The sequence below is a fragment of the Crocodylus siamensis genome, chromosome 3 (assembly GCF_052110815.1).
Source record: "Crocodylus siamensis isolate JL-2025a chromosome 3, ASM5211081v1, whole genome shotgun sequence".
Lineage (NCBI taxonomy): Eukaryota > Metazoa > Chordata > Crocodylia > Crocodylidae > Crocodylus > Crocodylus siamensis.
In genome coordinates this window covers 164,376,276-164,400,530 of record NC_143397.1, presented here as the reverse complement: position 1 = coordinate 164,400,530, position 24,255 = coordinate 164,376,276, and the positions used below count along the sequence as shown (strand labels likewise).

The 24,255-nt window shown below is 44.5% G+C and overlaps 1 protein-coding gene and 1 pseudogene across 2 annotated transcripts in view; both read left to right on the top strand.

Moving 5' to 3' along the window:
• The window catches only part of CEP192 (centrosomal protein 192), a 106,651-nt gene that overhangs the window by 34,130 nt on the left and 48,266 nt on the right, over nucleotides 1–24,255 (top strand). For both annotated transcript variants that reach the window (XM_090039623.1, XM_090039622.1), the window contains exons 15-21: nucleotides 216–346; nucleotides 1,947–2,985; nucleotides 3,079–3,205; nucleotides 4,927–5,101; nucleotides 10,076–10,985; nucleotides 12,786–12,934; nucleotides 14,808–15,038. In XM_090039623.1, coding sequence (XP_089895749.1) covers nucleotides 216–346; nucleotides 1,947–2,985; nucleotides 3,079–3,205; nucleotides 4,927–5,101; nucleotides 10,076–10,985; nucleotides 12,786–12,934; nucleotides 14,808–15,038 — 2,762 coding nt within the window. The remainder of the gene's footprint in view (nucleotides 1–215; nucleotides 347–1,946; nucleotides 2,986–3,078; nucleotides 3,206–4,926; nucleotides 5,102–10,075; nucleotides 10,986–12,785; nucleotides 12,935–14,807; nucleotides 15,039–24,255) is intronic.
• Nucleotides 15,729–15,861, top strand: LOC149869061 (U4 spliceosomal RNA; annotated as a pseudogene).

The window sequence follows — 24,255 nt, the reverse complement described above, 5'->3', positions numbered from 1 at the left end:
ATACAACACATCATAAATGAAATATAAGGAATATAAATGGAATATTCCAAAAATTATTATAGAAAGACATATTTTTAAGGGCTAGTGCTCTTGTGTTTAGGATATACGAAGTAAAACTGAGTCTTAACTGATGTGTAGAAAGCACTAAATGGTGCATACATCCCAGGAATGTAGACCATTTATCCAGAACTGTTTCTGAACCTTTTCTCTTGCAGAAGATGGAGACATGCATGTAAAGGAATATACAAACTCTGTGTCAACTGCGTTCACTATTGGTGATATGGAAGCTGTATCCAGAATAAATGAAAACATTAATATGCATACTGTCACAGAAAGCAAAGCAGAGGTATTTATAGCAAAATCAAGGCAGAGTTATCTGAATTATTTTCTCTGAATATTTAAAATGGATTTCCATGGTAATGTCAAAACTGACCTTTCATGATGGATGGGGGGAACCTAATAACCTAAACGGATTGCATCAGATGTGGTTCTGCTGTTGATTTAGCAGAAGCGTCTGATTGTCTAGGGTCTCTGCATTCTAAAGAGGCTGTCTTTTGACACTTGTTTCCTTCAGCTGTCATCTTGGGCTCCTACTTTTTCTGTGTTTCTTTCATTTTAAAATTGAGTAATGTTTTGAACAGAACAGCGTCTTAACAGCATCCAGGCTGATAAATTCATAGATGAGAGAAAAGTCTCTTCCAGCTATGGATGCTATGTAGTAAGTGTGTGAAATGTACATCCTGTGGGCTAGACCTAATCTGTAGAACCATTCCCTCTGGCCTGGTGATCTACCAGAAGTTGTAAGTGGCCTGTCATGGAATCTGGGGCCCAGTGGGCATGGCTTTGTGACAGGTGAACAAAAAGCCGCACAATACAGCCTTTGCTTGCCCTGCAGTTCCTTGGCTTACCACCCTTTGTGTACCTTGACCATGACTTGTCTACCATTGCTGCGGTGACAGACATCACTCTGTGCCCTGGACTTGATCCAGTGCATGAGGGGCCTCCTAGTCCAAGATCTGTCTTGAGGCTGTAGGTAAGTTTGGTACTCATGCTCTATAGGAAGCCAGAAGGGAGCTAGACTTCCAGTAACTAACAAGAATATTTTTAAAAAGAAGAAGAAAGTATACTTTCCTAAGCAGCAGGGATAACTTGCAACTGGCCAGATAGTTCAAGGTTTAAATACACTAAGCCTGACTGGATCTTCCATCTGATTGCATACCGCCATAGTTATTAGTCAGTCTTGCCTATGCCTCTGTAATATTCTCTTATCTCTGCTGCTCAGGAAAGTGTACCTTTTTTAATATAGTCTTGTTTTTTGGGCCGTGTTTTTTGCTTATGTCACCACTAATGCAGATTTCTTAGCGAGTCACCTTGCCCAGTGTCTGTCTGTTTAGCTTTGCTTAATTTTTTCCTTTGCTCTTCCATCTAGTTTAGGTACCTAAGAGTTCTGATGGTGGAAGTTAATTGGCTTTCTATTTGCCAATAGAAAATTGTAGAAGAAACAGTCCTTTTCTTCTCCACCCCTGACAGGGGCTGGAGATATAAAGATATCATATAGTGAGTCGTCTTGTTTTGCATCTTTTAACTTTTTCTTCATCCAGTTTGTGCTAGTAGCCTCTCCTTGTAAACTACCATAATTCTGGGTCTTCTTGGATGTTTCCATTAACTTTTTGGGACTTTGGTCCCAGTTTCTCCAGGTGAATCCCATGTTTTCTGAACTATTTCTTTTAAACTTACTCAGGCCATTCTGTTAACTACTCTAGGCACTTTTTGAAACTTCTGCATTGCCTGGACCTAACTTATCCAAGTGTTGATTATGGTTACCTGATACACATTCAAAAGCACTTGGACAAAAGTAAATTGAGAAGAATTGAAGCTAAGGCTGAAATGCAGAGTTGTTTTTAAAAAAGCAAATGCTGTATTTGATTAATTTTCTTTTGTTGTAGGAACAACTTGATAGAAGTAAACTTGAATCCAAGCTGCCTGATTCCACAGACTCTGTCCTGAGCATTAGTACAATAGCTTCTGCAATTGCTAATGCTTCTATTAGTGCTGACCCCTCCCAGCTAGCTGCTATGATAATGGCACTCTCAAACAAAAATTTAAAGAAATCTTTCCATCCTGAAGCTGATAAGGATACAAATCTCTCCACTCATCAGCTTTTATCCAGCAATGTAGAAAACAGTGCATTTGATATGGAGAAATACCTTAAAAAAACAGAAGAGCCTGAGTATGGAAGCGAGCCTGACAACTTTGCAAAATACGAAGCATCCATCCAGGACCATATTTGGGATAGCTCTTTACCAAATGAACATAAACATCAAGATACTCTTGCAGTGGATTTGAAGATGCATAATAAGAATCGAAGAAGAGAGAACCAACTTCTGAACTGTAAGGAAATGACACATGAAGGAAATAGCACTCAAGATTTTTTGTGTGCATCTAACTTTCCTTTGGATGTAAAGAAAACTATAATTGGGGCTAAATTTTCAGAAGCATCAGACTTTACAAGTGAATATCCACAACCAAAGAGAGCTAGCCTTACCTCGGATATACTAGACACAGGAAATATATCTAATGAAAAGGAAGCACGAGCGCTCTTGAATGGTTCCGCCACAAAAAAGGAGGTGGTACGTAGAGTCAAGTCTGTTTCAGTAGAACAATCTAGTAAGCAAACCAGTCATGTTGCAGGCTGTTCTCATACTGGTATAACTGATAAGGTGATGAACTTAACTGTTCCTGTACCAAGTGAGTCAGTGGATAGAACTGCTGTCAGAAGCACAGTGTCAATAAGCAACTTAAAACTTTTCCAGGAATCTAGTATTCATTATCCTACCAAAGCAGAGTCTACACAGCAACTGACCAGGGATGAAAGACGAGGGGGAAAAATACAAAAGAGAATTAAAGAAGCTAGTACTGCTTGTGATAATGATAAAAAATATCTGACTTTTGGAAAACTTTCTGAGATGTCTCAGAAGAGTGTTGGTAAGTAACCATACAGCCTTAACTGTCATTGTCTTGTGTTCTCTCTTGCTCTTTTTAAGTGGCATTTTGCCAACAGAATTATTATTTTAACAGAGCAGAAGCCAACAGCTCCTGAATGTGATTTGCAGTCTTCAGAAGATGAGCTATGCAGCTTCAGACCTTCCACTTCACCACTAATTCATTCTTCTCCCAGTGAAGCTTCTGGAACATCTGTTTCAGGGTAAACATTTTTTTGTGGGGAGGAGAGGAATTATTCATTCTGAATAGTCTATGCTGAATTTTTACCTGTTGAACTATTTGAAAAGTCTGTTTTTGAACTTGGTATATCATAGGTTCCTGTTTTAGCTAGGTATAACTTTTTATTCAGTGTCTTTAATTGTATATAGCCTTTCCAAACTTGCAAATGGCAGTACATCTGAGCAGTAGCTGACTTTCTGTATTTACCTACTGGTTTGAGAAGGAGAGCAAGATGGTGGATAGTAATCTTGCTGTCTCTTGTTATTTATCTAATTTAACACCCTAATCCCCTTCCTGCTGGCAACATGCACATTTAAAGGATCACTTCAAATAAAACTTCCAATATCTGGTTTAACTTTTGTGGCTCTCATAATTATTGTTTCACACTCAAGCTGACAGTTTGTATCAGTTACTCTATTGTAGCTACCATAAAGGACCACCAAACCATTTTAATGAACTCCAGATTCTGACTATTGTCAAGCCTAAACTGGATTTGTAGGTCTGTGTCTAAAGTACATTTTACATAATACAACTGTGGTTTGGGGCAAATATGCTATCTTAAATCAGAGCTGTCCAACATCTAAGTGGCCAAGGGCCACACACCATACAAACTGCACCAGCAGCAACTGCAGTAGCATGAGCATGGGCCCCTCAGGCTGCATTCCTTCTGCCTTGCACCATGCACATGGGCAGGTCCTGACTGCTTTGCCATGTTGTATGCTCACCTGGAGCAGCCAGAGAGATAAATGGGGCAATGGCTGGGTAGGTGCTATACAACCCCTTGCAGGCCATATGTTTTCTCTAGGCCCCACCAGCTCTGTTGTAAATGTATATCTGGTTCCATAGCTATTTGATCTATACTTGTACTTTGCAAGAGGCTAGTTTCAATTTACTCTTACTTTAACAGTGGAAAAAAATGCGCTTAAAGTTGCGTAACTGTGATCTGTACTTAACTGTATTATATACATGCAGCTGAAGGTCTTAGGACTGTGAGGTACAGTTTTTTCTTAGAAATTAAGATGCATTATATTTAAAATGTACTGTAATGCTTTTATTGTAATGTAAGAAATGTAACTTTAAAGTATCTAGTACAATGACAAAAATGTAGATGAGTCTCGAGTGTTTGTAGTTCACCTCGTGCACGGAGAAGTGTTTTTTCAGCGAAAGTCAATATCTTTTAGGTAGGTGTGAGCCGAAAAATACTGGGCACCCATTGTGGAAAAACCTGCTTTAGATTTGCTGAATGTCAAACAGCTCCTAAGGGAGTTAACGGTAACTAAATATCCAAATGTGACTGCAGTCAATGTTTCCTTGGCTTGGTGGCAATTTACTTACTCTTTTTGGTCAGGTTCTACTGCTATTCCTGTCACTTTAAGTTTAGAGTACCAGAAGTTTAGTTTAATCTTCGCAGACATGTATCCTACTTAAACTGGGGAGTTGTACATATATAGTCAAGGGTAGAATTTCAGCTTTTACATAAAGCATAAAATAAGTGCTTAAGACTTGATGTTCAGACTCCTAGTGCTGGCACAAGGTTTTGGAGCAGTGTTTTGGTTAAGTAATTCAGCCATTCTTTGACATCACTAAATAGTCTACTGGTTGAATTTGGGGAAAAAAAGCTAGAATGATAGTATAGTACTTAAATTATGGTTTTAGGTGATGATACAGTCAGTGTTGACATATTTTTCATTTCCTTTTCTTCAGATCTGAAGTTGATTCTTCTGACACAGCACCCTGTTTTCAGAAAACTTCCTGCAAGGACAGTGTACTGCTTCAGTCAGTATGCTCTAGTCCCAATATAAGTCAATTAACATACATTTCTTCAACTGATAGTGCCCTTAAGAACTCGGCCCTTGTGTCCAGTGTAGAAAGACGCTGGGTAAGTTAGCTTTTATCTGATCATATACGTACCAGTCTTTTGTGTGGGGGAAGAGGGGGAAATCTCATACAATTAACTTTATAGTCTAGACTAAATGTTTTAAAGAATTTGCATATAGTTTAACTTTAAAAATTGCCACACTTGTGGATACTTCAAAGATTACTCTCCAAGGAAAGTTTCCTTCTTTGCTTTTGTTCACTGAAGTGGGTTCAAGGGTATTTTTTAACCTGAGAAGGTAATGCTGAAATCTTACTTGTCAGATGCTTCTTTGAGAAAGTGGATGATTAAATGATTATAGTACCATATTGGGACCAAAATCTGAGTAGTAAAATAAGAAAGATATTTTTCAGTGAATATTCAAACATGTTTTTACAATCTTTTGTCTACTTCAAACTCTTACAAATGCTTGGAAATGAAGAGCTGAGATTTGAGTTGCTCCCAGATCTTTCAGTGGCAGAGTGAAAGAATTCCATCTTTAGTATTTCAGTCTTTTGGAAATTCTCAAAACTAGAGACAAATTGTCTCAGCCACCAACGGAGGGTTCAGGGTTGAGAGTGTGGTCGGGGGTAGAAAGGTAAGAAAGGTATATTGACTTAACAAACACACGACTGTGTAATATGATAAGACAACAAAGACAGACAACAATAATTCACGTCGGCAACTTATTGGCAGTCCCCTCTGATGCCTGATGTACAACAAGTTTCTCTTTTGCAAAGCTTAGCCAAGTTAGGTGTCCCCAATCAGTGCTGTCTGAGGGGTACCGGGAAGGGCCCTGGTATTCAGTCCTTGGGCTCCTCGAGATCTACAGGCCCACCGAATCCAGGTTAGCAGGTAATCTTAAATCAGTAGCTTTTTTTTCACAGAGCTGCATTTTCCTTTTAAATGACTTCTGGATGTGCTAGCCAATTTATAACTTCTGAGCTATGCTGATAACTTTTATAGCTATTTAGATTCTTCCATTATAATTATTCTTAGGACTGACCAATAGCAGTACATTCTTCTGATGAGGCTGATTTTAACTGCGCCACAAAGCCTACTACCACTTCTACAAGGCTTTGCTAAATTTACTAGGCTTCGCTACATACAAGGCCTTTCTACATTCAAGGCCTCACTACTCTTTAACTTTTTAATTAGGCTCTTAGCAGCAACAAACAGCTTACAATAGATAAACAAATGACAAGAAATACCCAGTCTAATCTTCACAGTATTCAGCAAGTACCTTGGACATAATTTTCAGCTGTCACAGCAAATTCATGGTATTTTCTATCTTTAAACCTCCGCCCAAAACACATAATATTTTGCTGTATGAGTTTACAGGTATGAAATATGTTGTGTTCCATTTTCAGACCAGTTCATGGGGCATGTTGATAGGGCTATAACAGGGAGCCAGAGCTGCTATGTGGGGCCAGCAGCTAGGCAAAGGCCAAATGCTAGAAAGTAAGCAGGCCGAAGACAGCAAGGACGGATGCTACCACCAGAGGAGTGAGTATACCATGGAGCTAGCTGCCCTGTACTAAGCAGCCAAGGGACAGACCTATCAGCAGTGCAGAAGTAAAAGCTGCAAGCAACAGGGTTAAGTTGCAGCAGGGGAGGGTAGGTTGGCCCTTAAGCCAAAGCAGAAACCGCTGTGTGGGGCTGGGAAGTCGCACGACAGGAAGTGGGGTGGGGCTTTGGAGTATATAGCCCAGTACCTGAGACCAAGTGGGCAGTCTGGCCCTGCATGCTGCAGGGAGAGGAGCACCTGAGGAGATGGCTGCAGGAGACAGACTGGCAGACACCCAAGCTGCCCCATAGGACAGGAAGAACAGAGCTAAGGGGGATTTATGCTGGTGAGGAGGCAGTGACCCAGTGGGGTGAATGTTATTTGGGCAGCAGTTTGCTGGTATTTATGTTGGGATTACGTTTATAACCAGAAGACTAGGTGGTGGCTAAAGGAGGGGATGGAGGTCATGGATGATGGGGCACTGTGATAAGCAGTTTAGCCTGAGTCAGGGACCTAGAGGGCTGTTGTAGATGAGTTGGGCCAAGGCTGGGAGAGCTAAAGCCAGTGGGAGCAGCCTGGCCTGAGATCAGGGGCCTAGAGAGCTGAGGACTGGGACAGAACTAAAGCAACTGTGCTGGGGCCAGGAGCCTGGAGGGTTAGAGGAGTCAAGCTGGGATGGCTGAGGCTAAAGCTAGAGAAGCTGAAGCCAGAACAGGTTTAGGTTGTGGGTTAAGGCCTGGGGAAGAGGGCTGAAGCCCAAGAGGGGCAGAAGCTAAACTAGGGTCAGGGGACTGGGGAGAAGTTGAGAGCCTGGCCAAGGCCTGGGGCCCAGCATACTGAATTGGATTGCTTTACGGAAGGAGCCAGAGGTCCTGGTGGAAGAACTCAAAGGACTGCAAGGCATGGACATGGCAGTAGTGAAAGAGTCATAAGGCAGTTGCTGCCTTGGGGCACTGGTAGGGCTGGGGGCCATAGTGGAGTGCCCAAAGGGCAAAAATTGGCTGGCTGGCACAGGAAAGATGAGCTAGCTGAGGTGAGCTGGGCTCAGTCTCAGACTCTGGGCCTCCCTAAGCCCTATAAGTTGCATCAAGATATGGCAGGCAAAGTAAAAAGGGAGGAGGGTACCCTAAGGAGCCAGAGTGAGACAGGAGACATGACAACCAGAGGGTGTCACAGTCACCCTTGGGGCTGGATGTTGCATTGTCTATAACATTTTATTTATTCATTTATTTATTCATTCATTTATTTTTCAAAATATTTTTTTCATGACATGTTTTTTGAGTAGTGTATATATAGAGGTGATTGCATAATAGCTCAAAACAATGTTTTACTCTTGTATATTGTGTGGGGAGGGTAGAGTGGGGGGGGGTGTGGGCAGTTGTGTGCCCATGTTGGGGGCTGCATGTGTGTCAGATCCTGGGAGCTGGCTTGGGAGTGGGAAGAAGAGAGGTGCAAGGGGTACATGCAGCAGAGCTTGCCCAGGTGGTGCAGGTAGGGCTCCCCTCGCAGTGTTCCACATGGGGCTGAGTGCTGTCTGCTCCCACGTGGGACAACTTGCACCTACTCTGGCCTGTGCTCCTGCCTGCACCCATCATGGTCTGATCCCAGCCAGTGCACACAGCTTCCTGGTAGGGCTGCCTTCCACCCACTCAGCCTGCCGGCTGCTTATTGCACCCAGCAGGCAAAGTGGGTGGAAGGCGGCCAGGAATGAAAGCCGGAGCCCCATGCACTGGGGCATGAGTTGCCTGGCTGCAGCTTTCCCCTGCCCACCGCTGCTTCCTTATGCTTTCTGCTGTCCAGAGTGCTGCAGCAGGGGCAGTAGGCCATAGTACCCAGGTGGCTGTGGCAGCTGTGGAAGCAGCCCCCTGGGAAGCGTGTGCTGGCTGGGTCATCAGGCAGGTGCAGGTTGGGAGCATGATATGCACTGGTCTAGGTAGGAGCAGGTGGGGCTTAGCCCCATGGGGAGTTTTGTGGGGGCAACTGCAGGTCAGATGCAATCAGCTGGTGGGCCAGATGTGGCCTGTGGGCTGTATTTTGCCCACCCCTGGTGCAGAAGAATAAAGCAGCAGTTTTTTGCTTTACTTTCTGCAGTTTTATTAACAAAAGATAGGGACATGAAAATGTAGGAGTTCTTAGTATGTGCAGATAGAAATTCAGTCTGATATTTTTGGTTTGTTCCCTGGTCAGGGACTTGGTGTTCCTTGCTAGAGGAGAATTGTGCTTGATCAAATGGCCTGCTTACTGCATAGCCCTTTCATACACCAAGACTGAGCTAGCTTTGCCCTAGTTTCATTTCATTGGGTCTGAAATATTTGTGCAGCCTTGGATTGACAGAAATGGAGCTGGGAAATGTCACAAACTAATTGCATCTGCTTTCAACAAGCAGTGTGTGTGCCTGTGTGTGTGGATATATCTTTATATTGAGAGAGATCTATCGATATAGAAGCAGATAGTACTGTAAATATGGCATTTCGTGCAACACCTCTTTTATCTTGCTATCTCAACATTTAAGGTCTGGTCTGAACAGACTCCCAGTAAGGCCAGTTTCTAGCTCTTGCAGTATGCCTCTATTACAATCCAGAGGTACTATGAGTGTTTAAATGAGCTAGCTCATATACCTATCATAGTTTGTGGCAGCATATCGCTCAGGTGAGGCTAGTCATAGGAATATTTATTCAAGGTCCAAGTTAGGCTTTATGGTCTCTGCAAGCTGCAGATGCATATGGATCATTCAAGCTACCTCAGGTAAGTCTGTAATGAACGGTGTACTGTTAGTTACTCAGGCTAGCATAGGTTAGTTTATGCAAGTGCCGTTGCACCTTTTAGATTGCAGTACATACGTACCTGAACTGTATGCAAAACTGAGGCTATTCTGAGTAACTGAAAAAGTCTATATTACATTTCTGTTTCTGGCTAGACACCAAAAGAAGCAAAGGTGGTATGGGAAAATCCAGTTAGTTTTCTGCTATTTCACTTCAGAGCTACAACTCTGGAAGTGGTAGAAGTCAGTAAGAGAGCAGTATTGACTTTACCCAGTGTCTTTCTGGCTGAAGAGGTAATAATTCTCAGGCCTAGTATGGAGCTCTCTGACTACCTCACAGAGATTTGCTGTTAAGCTAATCTTTCACTCATGCCAGGACAAGTTTAAATGGATACATGGATGAGGCAACTACAAACACTAGTGGACTTGAGAAACAAGCTAACAAAAAAATGTGTTTTACAGACTGCATTAACCTGTGGATTAATTTGTAATGTTTAAGTGTTTTAAAGCACTTTTACAGGGGTGTAGGCTGTAGCCGTGTTAGTCTAAGGACATAGGCAGACAAGGTTATTTCAGTGAATCTGGTATCTTTTATTATTTAGTCTAATAAAAGATATCAGATTCACCCAAAGAACCTTTGTATGCTTAAAGCACTCTTCACTCTTTCTGTATGTACCGCGTTTATTTTCTGACAACTTGTAATATTAATTTTATACTTCTGTCTACTAAGAGTGAAGATGCTATTGAGCTGAGCACAACTATCGTTCGAGCAAGTCCAACTCCATTATCGGAAGAGCCAGCTGAAAAACTTCATGACTTATCGTGGCAAAGAAATAGAAAAGTGACATCAGATGTAAATTGGGGAAGCCTGAATCAAAAATTGGAAGAAAAGGAATCTGTAGATTCCTCCTGCAGCCAACTTAAAGGAGCACAAAACAGCGAGTTGTCCGAGTGTTTGCCAAAAAATGAAAATCAGTTTGCGTCTCCAAATGCAATATCTAGTCATAATGAATTGGACCATGTTAACACAGCTTTATCAAACAAGGTGTGTGTCCTTCAGCCACTGTCTGTTAAGGCTGATACACCAGCAGCGTGGCAGGATCATGCAAACAAAACACAAAGGTCTGGATTATCACCTGTAAATATATTACCTACATACACTGGAATAGGTACCTATATGCCATTAAATCAGAACAGTTCTGGGGAGCAGTATATTCCCATTTCAAGCTTTAAGTCTCTTGGGTCTGCCCCTGAGACTCAAGCAGTGTCTTCTGTCATTCCCACGCTACTTACTGGACGTTCACTTGCCACAACTCCATTTGCACAACAGTATTTGGGAAATATGCAATCAAGCGGAAACACTGCATTGCTGCCTTGTCGTGGTGGCAGCTCCACAGGTTTTGGTCTTCCAGTGGGACTCCATTGTTCTGGTATCTCAGCAGGACACATTCAGAGTTCAGTTGCCATGGGAGTTCCTTTAGGACCAAGCATTGGTCCTGGATTTTTTAATACAGCTTCTCTTTGTAATCCATGTACCACTTCCTGGAACCAGAATATTTTGAATACAAATTCATACAGTGGCCAGCCTCCTGGATCTTGTGGGGTTGAACATTGGGAGTCACTGTCATCCTCTGGCTTTGGTAAGTTATTCCTCTAATCTTTATTGAAGTAGAAGAAGCTTTTGACACCGCTTTATTCCTTCTTTTTCTTATTAAAGAGAATTTAAAAAATGCTATTTTCTGTCTTCCATTATTTTTTGGTCTTCATTTTGGTTGTTAATCTTAAATAACCTAAATGTTACAATAACCTTTGTTATGAAACATTCATTTGCCTTTAATAACATCTGTTGCTTTTCTTTGCACTTCCCCGATGAGCTCTTTTTGAGATGGGATGTCCAAAACTAAACATAGTATTCAAGGTGAGGGTTTGTCATTGATTTACTTTCTGCCTGTATAACACTTTCTCTGTTTTTGAACTTGAATACAGAATAATATTTTAATTCTGTCCTGATGATTTCATTTAAGCAGGTATCTTTGTTGTACTTAATCATAACACCTGGGTCATCCTCCTGGAGGTGGGGGAGAACAGTATAGAAGTCCTGACTAATTCATGTAGTATTTCCTAAAATACAGTACCTTGCTTTTTGTGGCTATATTGATTTGGTTGACCAGATGCCCATTGTTACTGTATTGCTGTGTGTTTAAAAAAAAATTTAAAAAACTCTCTCCATGCAGTTGCCTAGCTGAAGCTTCATTGTTGACAAACTGACATGCCTCTCTCTATTCACTCCCTTTTAATTAATTAATTTAGGCAATACTTATTTGAGTACTGATTTCTACCATAACATAATGTTAATGATACTTGTTAAATTGGGTATATTGTTTCTAAATAAAAGCTTGTCTATCACAAAGTAGCCCTGAAATAAATTTAGGCTCCCACAGCTTTTAGTTCATTGGTTTTTTAAATGGAGTTGAGGAAATTGATTCTGTAAGTATTAAGACTATCGGTCTGAAGTGTTTTGGTGCGAAGGTGGGTTGAGATGGGGAAAAATAATACATTTTTCATCCTTTTTTCTGTAGCTCATGTGCTTGGGGTAGGATTGTAGTAGTTGAACCGAAGGCAAGTAAAGGTTAGAGGCCAAAAGGAATTTGTTCAACTTAAGTAATGTAATGTATGGAAAAGGTTCATAAAATGGAAAGTGAAATGTAGCTTTAAAAGCTGGAACAACTTCCCCATGTATCTTTAATAACCTAAAGGATGTAGGTTTTTAAAAGAGAAGCTATACTTGCCATCAAAAATCACAATAGCTTAAAAACACTACAGCATCCCTAGTAAAAACAATATTTATGGAATGAAGAACTCATTATCTTGTGCAGCAAATCTGCTTGTAAATTGCTTTAAGTGGTAGCCTTTTCTGATAAATAAAAGCAGACATCACTATAATGACATAGCAGTGTCTAATTTTTTACCCAATTCTGTAATTGTACAAAAAACATGCCAAAAATGGGAATTTTGTTTTGTTTCTTAAAGAATTAAAATCTAATCAGTGTTTTGAACCTGATGCTTTAACAATGTTTTGAGGTGTGTACAGTTTACTCTGTCTGACTTCAAACCTTGAGCCATGTATGGCTCATCCAGCACTTTTTGTGGGCGTTACTTACTGCCTTTAGACTATTATGTCCTTAAGTATTTTCAAGGACGTTAGACCTAGAGGAAAAAAGCTCATAATATTTAACACACGTCAGTCTTATAGGAGATTATCATAATATTTGAGACCTATGTCAATTAGTTATGCTTGGTATATGGACATACCCATGAAGCGAGCTTCACAAACTTACTTTTAACTTTGCCAGTTTGGTGCCTGGCTTTCTTACCATGCTGCATGTCATGTTAACCGGAGAATTCCAAATACTGACAGTCACTAAAACTTACTTTCTTAGGGCATGTGAGAGTACCAGAAGAGTTGAAGTTCCCTAATGTGTGTTGTGTGGGAATTGCGTCACAAACCATACTTAGTATTTTTAATCCAACTGAACGTTGGTTACAGGTCAGCATTGGAATACTCAGTGTTTCAGTTAATGGGGAAAAGGTAAGGCTTTTTCTTTTTCTTTTTCTTTTTTTTGGTTTTCATATTAATACAACATACTAAATGCTAAGTAATATGGGTATATAGACTCCAGTGAAAATTCTTATATTCTTCTTGCAGCTTTCGTGCACTGTGAGCTTACACAATCTTCTTCCATCTAGCATGGTAACAATTCTAGTCTGAAAAAGTTCCATATTCAGCTGTTTGATGCTTTCCCCCACTTTCTCAGAGTTCTGGCATGTGGTTTGTGCCATGCTCCTAGTTCTCTGGATTATGATAACATGGACAAATTTTAAATTCCTTCATTGACAGGTGTGGTAAATAACAACCAATCAATCATCAAAAAAAAAAAAATCCCCAGCATACACACACAGGCAGTACCGCTTTTATATTAAATAGATAAATTATTAGCAATTTAATTTGAAGTTTTGCATTAGCTCCTTACTCCTGTATGGCATGTTCTTGACCACTCTTAATATTTTACTTTGTTATATTGCTTTAAAAAGAGGCTGTATATGAATTTGTAGGAGTAATGGAGAACAAATCTATAATGCTGCAGGAAGCTAATGGCTAAAAATATGGAGAGACATAATCAGTTCCTGTGCTGAGAATTTTCATGTTCTTGGCACTGGATTAACAGGGGCGTGCAGATAATCCTGTCCTCTAGCTGGAGAGCTAAACAAATGCCTCTAAGGTGAGCTCTCTAGTCAGGAGGCACTAGATGGCTGCTTCTTGGGTTCCCCCACCCCAGGGAAGGGAACAGGCTGCCAATGAGCAACTGGAAACTGCTGCTCTGTGAAGGATGGCCCCCTGCCCTATCCCTACATGTAGAACTAGAACATGTAGTACATAGAACTGCATCATGGCCTTCACAAGAGGTGGGAGGCACAAGCAGTGTGGCCCACCTAGTCTTGAGACTGCTTAGGTGGGTCACGTGGCAGGGAAATGTCTCCTGCCCCTTGCATAGCCCAGGGTAACCCAGTCTGTGCAAGGGAGCAGAGATTGGAAGGGAGAATTCCATGTCCCTCCCTTTGCCCTTCCCCCCCCCCCAAGTTTGACCTATTTCAGGTGTCCATGGAGCTTTGGGGAATGGTTCAAAACAATCAAGTGATCAGTCTAGGAGGAGGATTTCTCCATGGCTCAGCCTATCCTAGGGTCACCCAGGCTTGGTTGTGCTGTGCTGCCTATGTTCCTTGTACAGACCAGGGTCACCCAGTCTCTGCAGTGGTGTAGATAGTGGGAATTGCTGCCACCACTTGAATGGTCTGCCATTCAAACAGCAGCAGCACCAGGGTATCCCCAGGGCTCTCTGATACTTTGTTGCTGGGCAGACTTCTGGGAACCAGTGCTCACCTTTTCCATCTCCCCCTTAGGGTGGAGGAGGGAGAAGAGAGGACTGTGAGATACTGAGGGTCTTTATTACTTTTGACAAGAACATTGCTAACCTGAGTGGCTGTGTGCAAAACTTCTTGGGAGAGTTCTCCTTGACTGGAAGTGCTCTTATTTTGTGGGAGAACCACTTTTTCTTTTGCAAAAAAATCCTTGAATGACTGCATTTATTTTTTGTGCCAGAAGAAAGGCATTTCTCCTAGCAAAGATGTATAGATTAAGGCCTATGTGCAAATGTATAGATTAAGCCTGTGCATAAATGTTATAGTCTTTTACCATGGTAGTCTGGTGATTTATAAAGCCCCAGATAAATGGGTCCCAAACCAAAAAATGGGTGTCACATATAGCCTATTAAGGAAAAATATTCCCGAGAAGTCTCAGTTCACTACCTATTGAATCATTCAGATAGTCATGCTTTGTAAGCATCATAATAGAAATAGTGTGGTTTTTTTCCTTGCAGCAGCTAACAAGATGTTTTTTTTTTAAGATTGATCCCATGAAGTATCAATGTCTGGTGTTCAAGAACAAAACCATTGTAGGACCTCACTCTACAGAGGAACTGAAAATACTTTTCTTACCATGTTATCCTGGAGTCTTCCAGTGTGTCTTCAGCGTTTCCTCCTGGTCAGTTTCTGCAGATGCAGAGACAATAGTCCAAGCAGAAGCCTTGGCCACTAGAGTGATTTTGACTGCAGTTGCTGAAAATCCTAATCTAGAGGTAAGCAATGTATTGGACACATTTCTGTTTGTATCTTGTAAATACTGTAACAATAATATAGTATTTGCTTGAATCCCAGATGAAGGTTTTTTCCCTCACTTAACATGGTAGTGGGGGATGTCCCTCACTTTGGATTTGAGTACAAGGTGGTGAAAGGAAAGGCAGCTGCTTGCTACAGCTCTGACTCCAGCCCCAATCTTGGGTTGGAGTCAGAGCCTCAGCTCCTTATGATTAAAGAATAAAAAATATAGTGCCTATAATTAAAAATGGGTAGGGGATGTGATCCAGCTATATATAAACTGTTAATCTGACTAGAATATTATCCAAGTCTTTCAAAAAAAAAAAAAAGTGAAGACCAGTTAGACATGGAGGTAAAATAGAAAAGGGATAAAATGCAATGTGGATGTATCAAAGCTGAACTATGTCAAGACCTAACTCAATAGTTACATTTTGATGAGATTCTTTTTCTAGATGGAGGAATTGTAGAAATCATCCAACTGGGTTTCATTAAAGCATTTGATACAGTGCTATGTGGAAAACGTTATTAATGAAACAAGAATATGGGGAGTAGATGAAGAATTATGTAATAGTAGTAGTAGTAGTACAGTCAGTATGGGTAGCACTGAAGGAGGACCATTGAGCGAGGAGGAAAGTTCCTAATGAAGGTCATCGAAGAATAATACTGGTTTTGTTCTTGTTTAGTAGCAGTATCGTAGCCAACGAGGTTAATTCGAGGCACAATTATTGCTAATTGAAAACTTTTCTTAATGACTTTCCCACAGAAGTGTAAGAATGCTGGATGAAAAAAAAAATGCTTATGGCAGAGGCTAGAAAGAATTGTTAGTACAGGGTGATCAGGATCAGAAAGGTTTGCCAAATGCTTTTCAGGATTAAATAGTGCATTAAAATTTAAATGGTGTGAAATATAAGGGTGTTTACTTGCACTATAACAAACTTTAACTTGGGAGCTTACCAGTTAGAAACAACTGAGGATGACTACTAATCAATCACAGAATAACTGTGAGCAGATGATATGTATTGCTGGACTGTTTTTTCCATCAGTTGAACATTTCTGGTTAAGTAGAGTGCTGTGTTTTTGATTTAAACCCCTTTTGGAATACTTTGTCTTAGAATCCAAACAAGTTAAAGAGATCTTAGATCTTTACCTAACACATCTCTTCCTTTCTTGATACATAAGTATTTTGTTTTACCATTGTTGTTAGTCAATAAAAACAAATTTAAAAAAATCAAATGCACTTTAAGTTTCTGGGTTTTTTTAATAAACCCATTTAACATTTATTTTTAACAACTGAACTTGCTGTAATATATGTTAATTTAAAAAGGCTATATCAGTAAGCCTTCTATACATTTTTTATGTGTTGGAGTAGGGGTGCACTGATAAATATTTTCTTGGCCAATACTGATAGCCAATTTATTCGTTCAGCCAATACCGATCCAGTAAACAATTTTACAGGAATGCAGCCGGGCAATATGGAGAGCAGCTCCCAGCAGGTATGTCTGTGGTGGGAAGGGGCGTGGAGATGCAGATCAGGGCCCCTGTGGTGTGGGGACGAAGTGGGGCTGGGGCTGGATGAGGGTGCTGCCCAGCCAGGGCAGGGAGTGGGACAGAGCCATGAGCAGCTCATCCAGGGGATCAGCGTCCCAGTACCTAAAAATGGTGGCGGGGGCGCTTGAATTAAAGCTTGTCAAATGAGTTTTAGTTCAAGTGCTGCCACCACTATTTTTAAGCGCAGGGATGCTTTTGGGAGCAGAGTTGAGTGGGGCAAGGGCAGAGGCAGGATTTCTGCTGTAGGCACAGGGCTCTCTGCCCTGCTGCCTTTGCCCCAGGAGCTGCGCACTGGCTGTACATCCCCTGCCTGCCCGATCCCAGTGCTGCTGGGGAGGCAGGGGGCATGCAGCTGCCATGTGGCTCCCAGGGCAAAGGCTGCAGGGCGGAGAGCCCTGAGCATGCAGCCCACCTCTACCCCATGCACAAATTTGGGGGGTGGCACATGCCCCCATGCCTCCCCTCGGGGGGTGCATGCAGGAGCTGCCTACCCCCCCCCCCACACACACACACTCCCAGGATGAGCCACCCGCAACTGTCCCACTCCTCTCCCTGCCCCAGCCCTGGGACCCATTTACTGCCATGGCTGTTCAGTGCCCCATCCCAGTTCCTGCCCCACTCCCTCTCTCACTGGGGGCCACAATCTATCCCCTACCCCTTCCCCTCCACAGACTTACCTGTAGGGTGCTGCTATCTACCTTCCCCTCTCCAGACTTGCCTCCCCAGCTACATTCCTGGCCGCATGCATGCTGTTGAACGTATGCATGCAGTGTCCAGGGGCCTTACCGGAAGGCATATTATTTATTGGTACATTATCAGCTACACTAGCCAAAAAAAGCCAATAGGTGATGATGTTAATTTTCCTTTTATCACTGCTTATCAGTTGGAGTACTGTTTTGTTTTTTTTTGTTTTTTTGAGGGGGGGGTTAATTATAAAGAAAGTTTGCGTGGCATTGTTTTAACTTTTAAGGTCAACTTGAGCTTTATAGATGTCACGAAGCATATGTTGCATTAAGGGTCTGTTTTTAGTCCTTATGGGTGCAGACAGAAGTGCAGCTCCCAGCTGTAACTTGGGAACAATTTTTGCAAAGCTTTCTGAGTTGCGTTACCCCAGACCAAACAGAAATTCACTGTTGATTCCATGGGAGAGGGGAGTCTAGCAGCAGCTGGGAGCCTACAGCCAGGTTCCCATAGCAATGGCCAGGTTCTCTGCCAGTGTCTTCCGGTTTCAGAATGGGATGGGGAAAGGCTGTGGAGGGAATTCATTCTTGGGGCTCCCCAACTGGTGCTGAAGGGTGGGGTGGGTGAATTGGAGCTCCCCACCTTGGAGAGGGCGCGTTGAAAAATCCCCAGACTGAAACTCCCTCTTCTCCCTTTCTCCACTCCCATTCTGAAAACAGACAGGCTGGGATTTCCACAGGCACAAGTTACAAAAGACGTTACATTTTGTTATATCTTTATCTGATGCCTCATGCAATGAGGGGTCAGATTTTCACCAAATCGGCCATTTTTTAATCTGTTTGCAACTGTCTGCTTGTGTTTGGTCACAGCTATAACTGTTTTTTGTGGCCAGATCAGGTGAAAACTTGTCGGTTCTGTCTGCACCTTATAATAGACCAGACTAATAGCATTTGCATTTTTCCAAAGGCAAAACAAGTACAATATTGACTGTTTAATGTCAAAGTCATCTTATTTTTCCTGCTTAATGGTAAGGAGACTGCAGAATTGGTGGATGTCTAGAATCATCTGAAGACTCCTGATACTGTGTGGAAAGATGCAGGTTACAGAGAACTTACTTTATTCTGGGAAAGCAGCAACTCTCCTAGTAGAAACCATATAGTGCATATGGACATTCAGGATTTTTCTCCATAGCAAGAATGGCTGCTCCAAGAGAGAAATAATCCAGGGACAGCCAGGGTTAAATGACTCCCAGGAGAGTTTCTCTTGGGAAGCTGCAGCACAGTCCTCCAGCATAGATTTCATAGACATTTGGGGTGGAAGGGACCCTGGAGGATCATCGAGTCCAGCCCCCTGACCCAGGGGCAGGAAGTCAGCAGGGATCATAGGATCCCAACAAGATAAGCATCCAAATGTGTCTTGAAGACGTTCAAAGTGGGTGCTTGAACCACCTCTGGCGGCAGTCTATTCCAAACCCTGGGGGCTTGGACAGTGAAGAATTTTTTTCTTATATCTAGCCTAAATTGGTCACAGTAGAGTTTGTGACCATTTGATCTTGTCATCCCTTGGCGGGGCTCTTGTGAACAGACGTTCCTCCAGATCCTGATGAGCACCCTTGATAAACTTTTAGGTGGCCATCAGATCACCCGTGAGCCTGTGTTTTTCCAGGCTGAATAGCTCAATTGCTCTCAGCCTCTCATCATAAGGTCTATTTTCTTGACCTCTGATCATGTGCGTGGCTCTCCTCTGCACCCTCTCAAGCTTCTCCACATCCCCTTTGAATTGTGGAGCCCAAAACTGGACGCAGTACTTCAGCTGCGGCCTCACCAAGGCCAAGTACTGTGGGAGAATGATGTCCCAGGATCTGCTTGAGAAGGATCTATGGATGCAAGCTAGCATTTTGGTCACTTCACTAGCCGCAGCATCACACTGCAGGCTCATGTTCATCTTGTGGTCGACCATGACCCCCAAGTCCCTTTCATCCGTAGTGCTAACCAGCGTAGCACTACCAAGCCTATAAGCATGGTGCAGGTTTTTCCTCCCAAGGTGGAGAACCTTGCCTTTTCAGTGTTGAACACCATCAGGTTCTTGTCCGCCCATTTCATCAGTCTGTCCAGATCTGTCTGGATCACTCTCCTATCATCAGGTGTGGATGCTTTACCCCAGAGTTTGGTGTCATCGGTGAACTTGGCCAGTCCACTTCTGACACCAATGTCCACATCATTGATGAAGATGTTAAACAGTATAGGCCCTAGGACAGAGCCCTGTGGGACCCCACTGGTCACAGCACACCAAGACAATTGGCTCCTGTTGACCACCACCCTCTGGGTCCTGCCGCAGAGCCAGTTCCCCAGCCAGCGGATTGTGGTGATGTCAAGGCCACAGTTAGCCAGTTTAGCCAAGAGGTGATCATGGGATACCAGATCAAAGACTTTTTTAAAGTCGAGGTATACAACATCGATCTCTTTCCTCTTGTCCAGGTGGTATATCACCTGGTCAGAAAAGGAAATGAGATGGGTCAAGCAAGACCTACCCACAACAAACCCATGCTGGGTATCCCTCAGGATATTGCCTTCAGCTAGTCTGATTAAGGATGGCTTCCTTGATGATCTTTTCCAAGACCTTTCCCAGGATAGAGGTCAGGCTGATGGGCCTGTAGTTTGCCGGATCTACTTTCCTCCCTTTCTTGAAGATAGGTACGGTATTGGCACTCTTCCAATCATTGGGCACTTCACCAGAGCACCAAGAGCTCTCAAAGATCTGTGCCAGGGGCCTAGCTATGATGCTCGCCAGCTTCCTGAGTACCCTTGGGTGTAACCCATCAGGGCTGGCTGACTTGAAGGTATCCAGCCTGTCAAGGTTCATAGATAGGTTCGTAGAAGTAGGGTCGGAAGGGACCTTGTAGATCTTGAAGTCCGACCCCCCTGCCTGGGCAGGAGAAAAACTGGACTCAAATGACTCCAGCCAGGTAGGCATCAAGCCTCTTCTTAAAGACCCCCACGGTAGAAGCCAGCACCACTTCCCTTGGAAGTTGGTTCCAGATCCTAGCCGCCCTGATTGTGATCTTGCGCATGTCTAATCTAAAGCTACTCTCCAATAACGTGTGTCCATTATTCCTTGTTATGCCACGGGGCGCTAGGGGAAACAGTGTCTCCCGAACCCTTCTGGTCCCCCCTAGTGAGTTTACAGACAGTCACCAGGTCCCCCCCTCAGCCTTCTCTTGTGAAGGCTGAACAGGTTTAGGTCCCTCAGTTTCTCATTGTAGGGTCTGCCCTGTTGTCTCTGGATCATGTGGCCCTCCTCTGGACCCTCTCAATGTTGTCCACATCCCTCCTGAAGTGGGGCGCACAGAACTGGACACAGTACTCCAGCTGTGGCCTGACCAGCGTCGCATAGAGGGGGAGGATCACCTCCTTGGCTCTACTTGAGATGCACCTGCGGATGCACGACAAGGTCCGGTTAGCCCTGCCAACCGCAACCTCACGTTGTTGGCCCACGTTCATCTTGGAGTCAGTAATGACTCCAAGCTCCCTTTCTGCCCCCGTGCTCTCAAGAAGGGAGTTTCCCATTCTATAAGTGTGCTGCTGGTTTCTACTACCCAAGTGCAGCACCCTGCAGTTGTCAGTATTGAAATGCATCCTGTTTATGTCAGCCCACTCGTGTAACCTATCCAGATCTTGCTGCAATCTTTCCCTCCCTACTAGGGTGCTCACCTCACCCCAAGTTTTGGTATCATCAGCGAATTTAAACAGGCTGCATTTCATCCTGTCGTCTCAATTGCTGATGCAGATATTGAACAGCGCGGGCCCAAGGACCGAGCCCTGGGGGACTCCGCTGCCCACTTCCCCCCAGGTTGAATATGACCCATCCATCACCACCCTCTAAGTACGACCCTTGAGCCAATCTGCAGTCCATCTGACTGTAGGCATCAATGCCACAGTTGCCTAGTTTTTTAATGAGGATGGGGTAGGAGACGGTGTCAAAGGCCTTGCTGAAGTCTAGAAAGACTAGGTTCATGGTGACACCTGCATCCATTGCCTTTGTGACCTGATCATAAAAGGCAATCAGGTTGGTCTGACATGACCTGCCCCTAATGAAACCGTGCTGGTTGCCCTTGAGCATCATCCCTGAAGCCGGCCCATCACAGATGTGCTCCCTGAGGATCTTTTGAAAGAGTTTCCCTAGGATTGAGGTAAGACAGATGGGCCTATAGTTGCCCAGGTCCTCTCTCTTCCCTTTTCTGAAGATGGGGGCCACGTTAGCTATCTTCCAATCATCCAGCACCTGGCCCGAGCACCACGAGCGCTCGTAAAGCCATGTCAAGGGCCCTGCAATAACCCCAGCTAGCTTCCTCAACACCGTGGGGTGGAGAGCATCTGGACCCACTGACTTGAACTGACTCCTTCACAAGGTCAGCTTCGATGGAGGGCAAAGAATCTCCCTCACTGGTGCCTCCCTGACCCATGGTAGGCTGGGCCGACCCATGGTAGGCAGGGCCGACCCATGAAACTGGTGAAAAGCTGACGCAAAGTACCCATTTAACAAGTTTGCTTTTTCCTGGGTGTCAGTTGCCAGTTGCCCCATCTGTGGGAGGGGTCCAGTGTTGCCCTTGCTTTTCCTCTGGCTCCCCACATATCTAAAAAAGGACTTCTTATTGTCCTTGATATTTATAGCTAGCTGGAGTTCCATCACAGCCTTGGCTTTCCTGTTTTGCTCTCTGCAAGTCTGTACTAAAGCAGAGTGTTCCTCCTTAGTGGCAGTTCCAGTCCTTCATCCTTTGTAGGTCTTCCTTTTAAGATGCAGGAGGTCCGCCAGTTCCCTGGAGAGCCAAGGGGGCTGCTGTGCCCTTTTGCTGCCTTTCCTTTGAAACGGGATGGACTTTGCTTGCGCATCTAGGACTGCTCCCTTGAGGAGCAACCACTTATCCTGAACTCCCTTCTCCATTGTGTTGTGGCCTTTTAGGGCCTCTCTGACAAGCCTCCTTAGCTTGTCAAAGTCAGCTTTCCTGAAGTCGAGGACTTCTGTATTACTGACTGACTTGCCAGCTTTACGGCAGATGATGAAGGTGATCAATTCATGATCACTGTCACCCGGCTTCCCTTCTATTGTTAGGTTGCTGATTAGGTCATCCCCAATTGCCAGTATGAGGTCAAGCAGCGCTTTACCTCTTGTTGGCCCGTGGACTTCCTGCATCAGATAGAGGTCGTCCACACGAGAGAGCTTTACGAGTGCTCGGATTTGGCCGAGTGCTCCTCCCACGAGATGGTTGTCTCCCATGACAACCATACGCTGGGACCATGTGGCCTCAGCCAATTTCCTGGTGAACTCCTGGTCAAGGTCTTGGCTCTGGGTAGGGGGTCTGTAGTAGACCCCCACCATTGTATCGCCTGTGCCGTGTTCCCCACGGATTTTAACCCAGAGGGTCTCAAGTCATCCACTGTGGGTGCCAATGTCGGCTTGCAGGGATGCATAGCTTTTCTTGACAGAGGGAGCTATGCCCCCCTCCCCTTTTATCTACTTGATCCCTCCTGTACAGGGTATAGCTGTTTATACCTGTGGTCCAGTCATGGGTGGAGTCCCACTAGGTCTTCATTATCCCAGTGAGATTGTAGTTATTTGCATTTAGCAGGAGAACAAGTTCCTCCTGTTTATTCCCCAGGCTCCTGGCATTTGCGTATAGACATGCAAGTGTCCCCTTAGGGGCCCTTGCCTTGCCTACATTTTGTTCCAGGGCTGGGGCTTGGGTGAGTCCCTTATGTGCCTTGGCCTGCTGACTTTGCAGGGGCCACTCAGTGGGCCAGCAGTGGCAGTAGTCCCCTCATTCCCCAGCAGGCTTAGTTTTAAAGCCTGGTGGAGCAGGTCAGCCAGTGTAGCTGAGAAGAGCCTCCTCCCTGATGAAGAGAGGTGGAGGCTGTCCCTTCCCAACAGCTCACTGCCTCTCTCGCCAAAGAGCGGGCTGTGGTCATGGAAGCCAAAGCCTTCCCGATGACACCAGAGCCATAGTCTTTGGTTGACTACCTGGATCCTTCTCTCGCTCCTCAGCCATAGCCTGAGACTGGGAGGATCAAAGAAAACACCATGTGTACCCCCAGAGCCTTTAACCCCGCACCCAAATCCCTGTAGCACCTCATGACCCAGCTAGGAGCGTTCGGAGCTGTGTCATTGGTGCCTACATAGATGAGGAGCATGGGATAGTGGGCTGGAGGAGCTTAGGGACCTTCTCCGCAATGTCTCGGATGCGGGCCCCCAGGAAGCAGCAGACCTCCTGGGCTAAGGGGTCAGGGCGGCAGATTGCCCTCTTAGTCCCCCTCAGGATGGAGTTTTCCATGACAAACACTTTGCGTTTGGTCTTGGGAAGACTGGGGATGGTAGCTACAGAGTCCTCTGTGTTTCCTGTGGGAGCTGGCAACTCAGCAGGCTCTGCTGGGGTTGCAAGAGGCTTGTACCTGTAGCAAAGCTCCAGCGGGGCAGGGGCCTTGGTGCGGTGGGCCCTGGGGCCCTTGACCACCTTGGTCCAACCCCATGGCTGGACAGAAGGGGAGGTCCCTGGATCCTCCCTTGTCCTAGAGGGAGACTGTGGTCTACCCTCTGCCTCCTGGAGGAAAAGGGTCTGGCAGTAGGAGTCTGTCTCCTGCTCACGGTCCCTGATGGCACGCGGTCTCTGGACTGTGGCCTGGAGCCCCTCCAGCTGGTGCACCAGCGACCCCAGTAGGGAGCAGACCCCACAAGGGGAGCTGGCCACGCTCCTGGGCCCCAGAGCCTGAAAAAGGGACAGGCAGCTCCTGCAGCCAAAAGCCAAAGGCTCCATGTGCGTGAAGCCCGGAACCATGGGCTCTGTCTGGGTGGCCATCTCTGAGGTGCCAGAGGGCGGGGGGCTGCAGAGCCCTTTGGGACCCTCGGGGTGTGGCGCATGCCCATCTGTGTCATGCTGCTGGTGGGCTGGCTGTGGCTGGGGCCATCTACCCTGAGGGA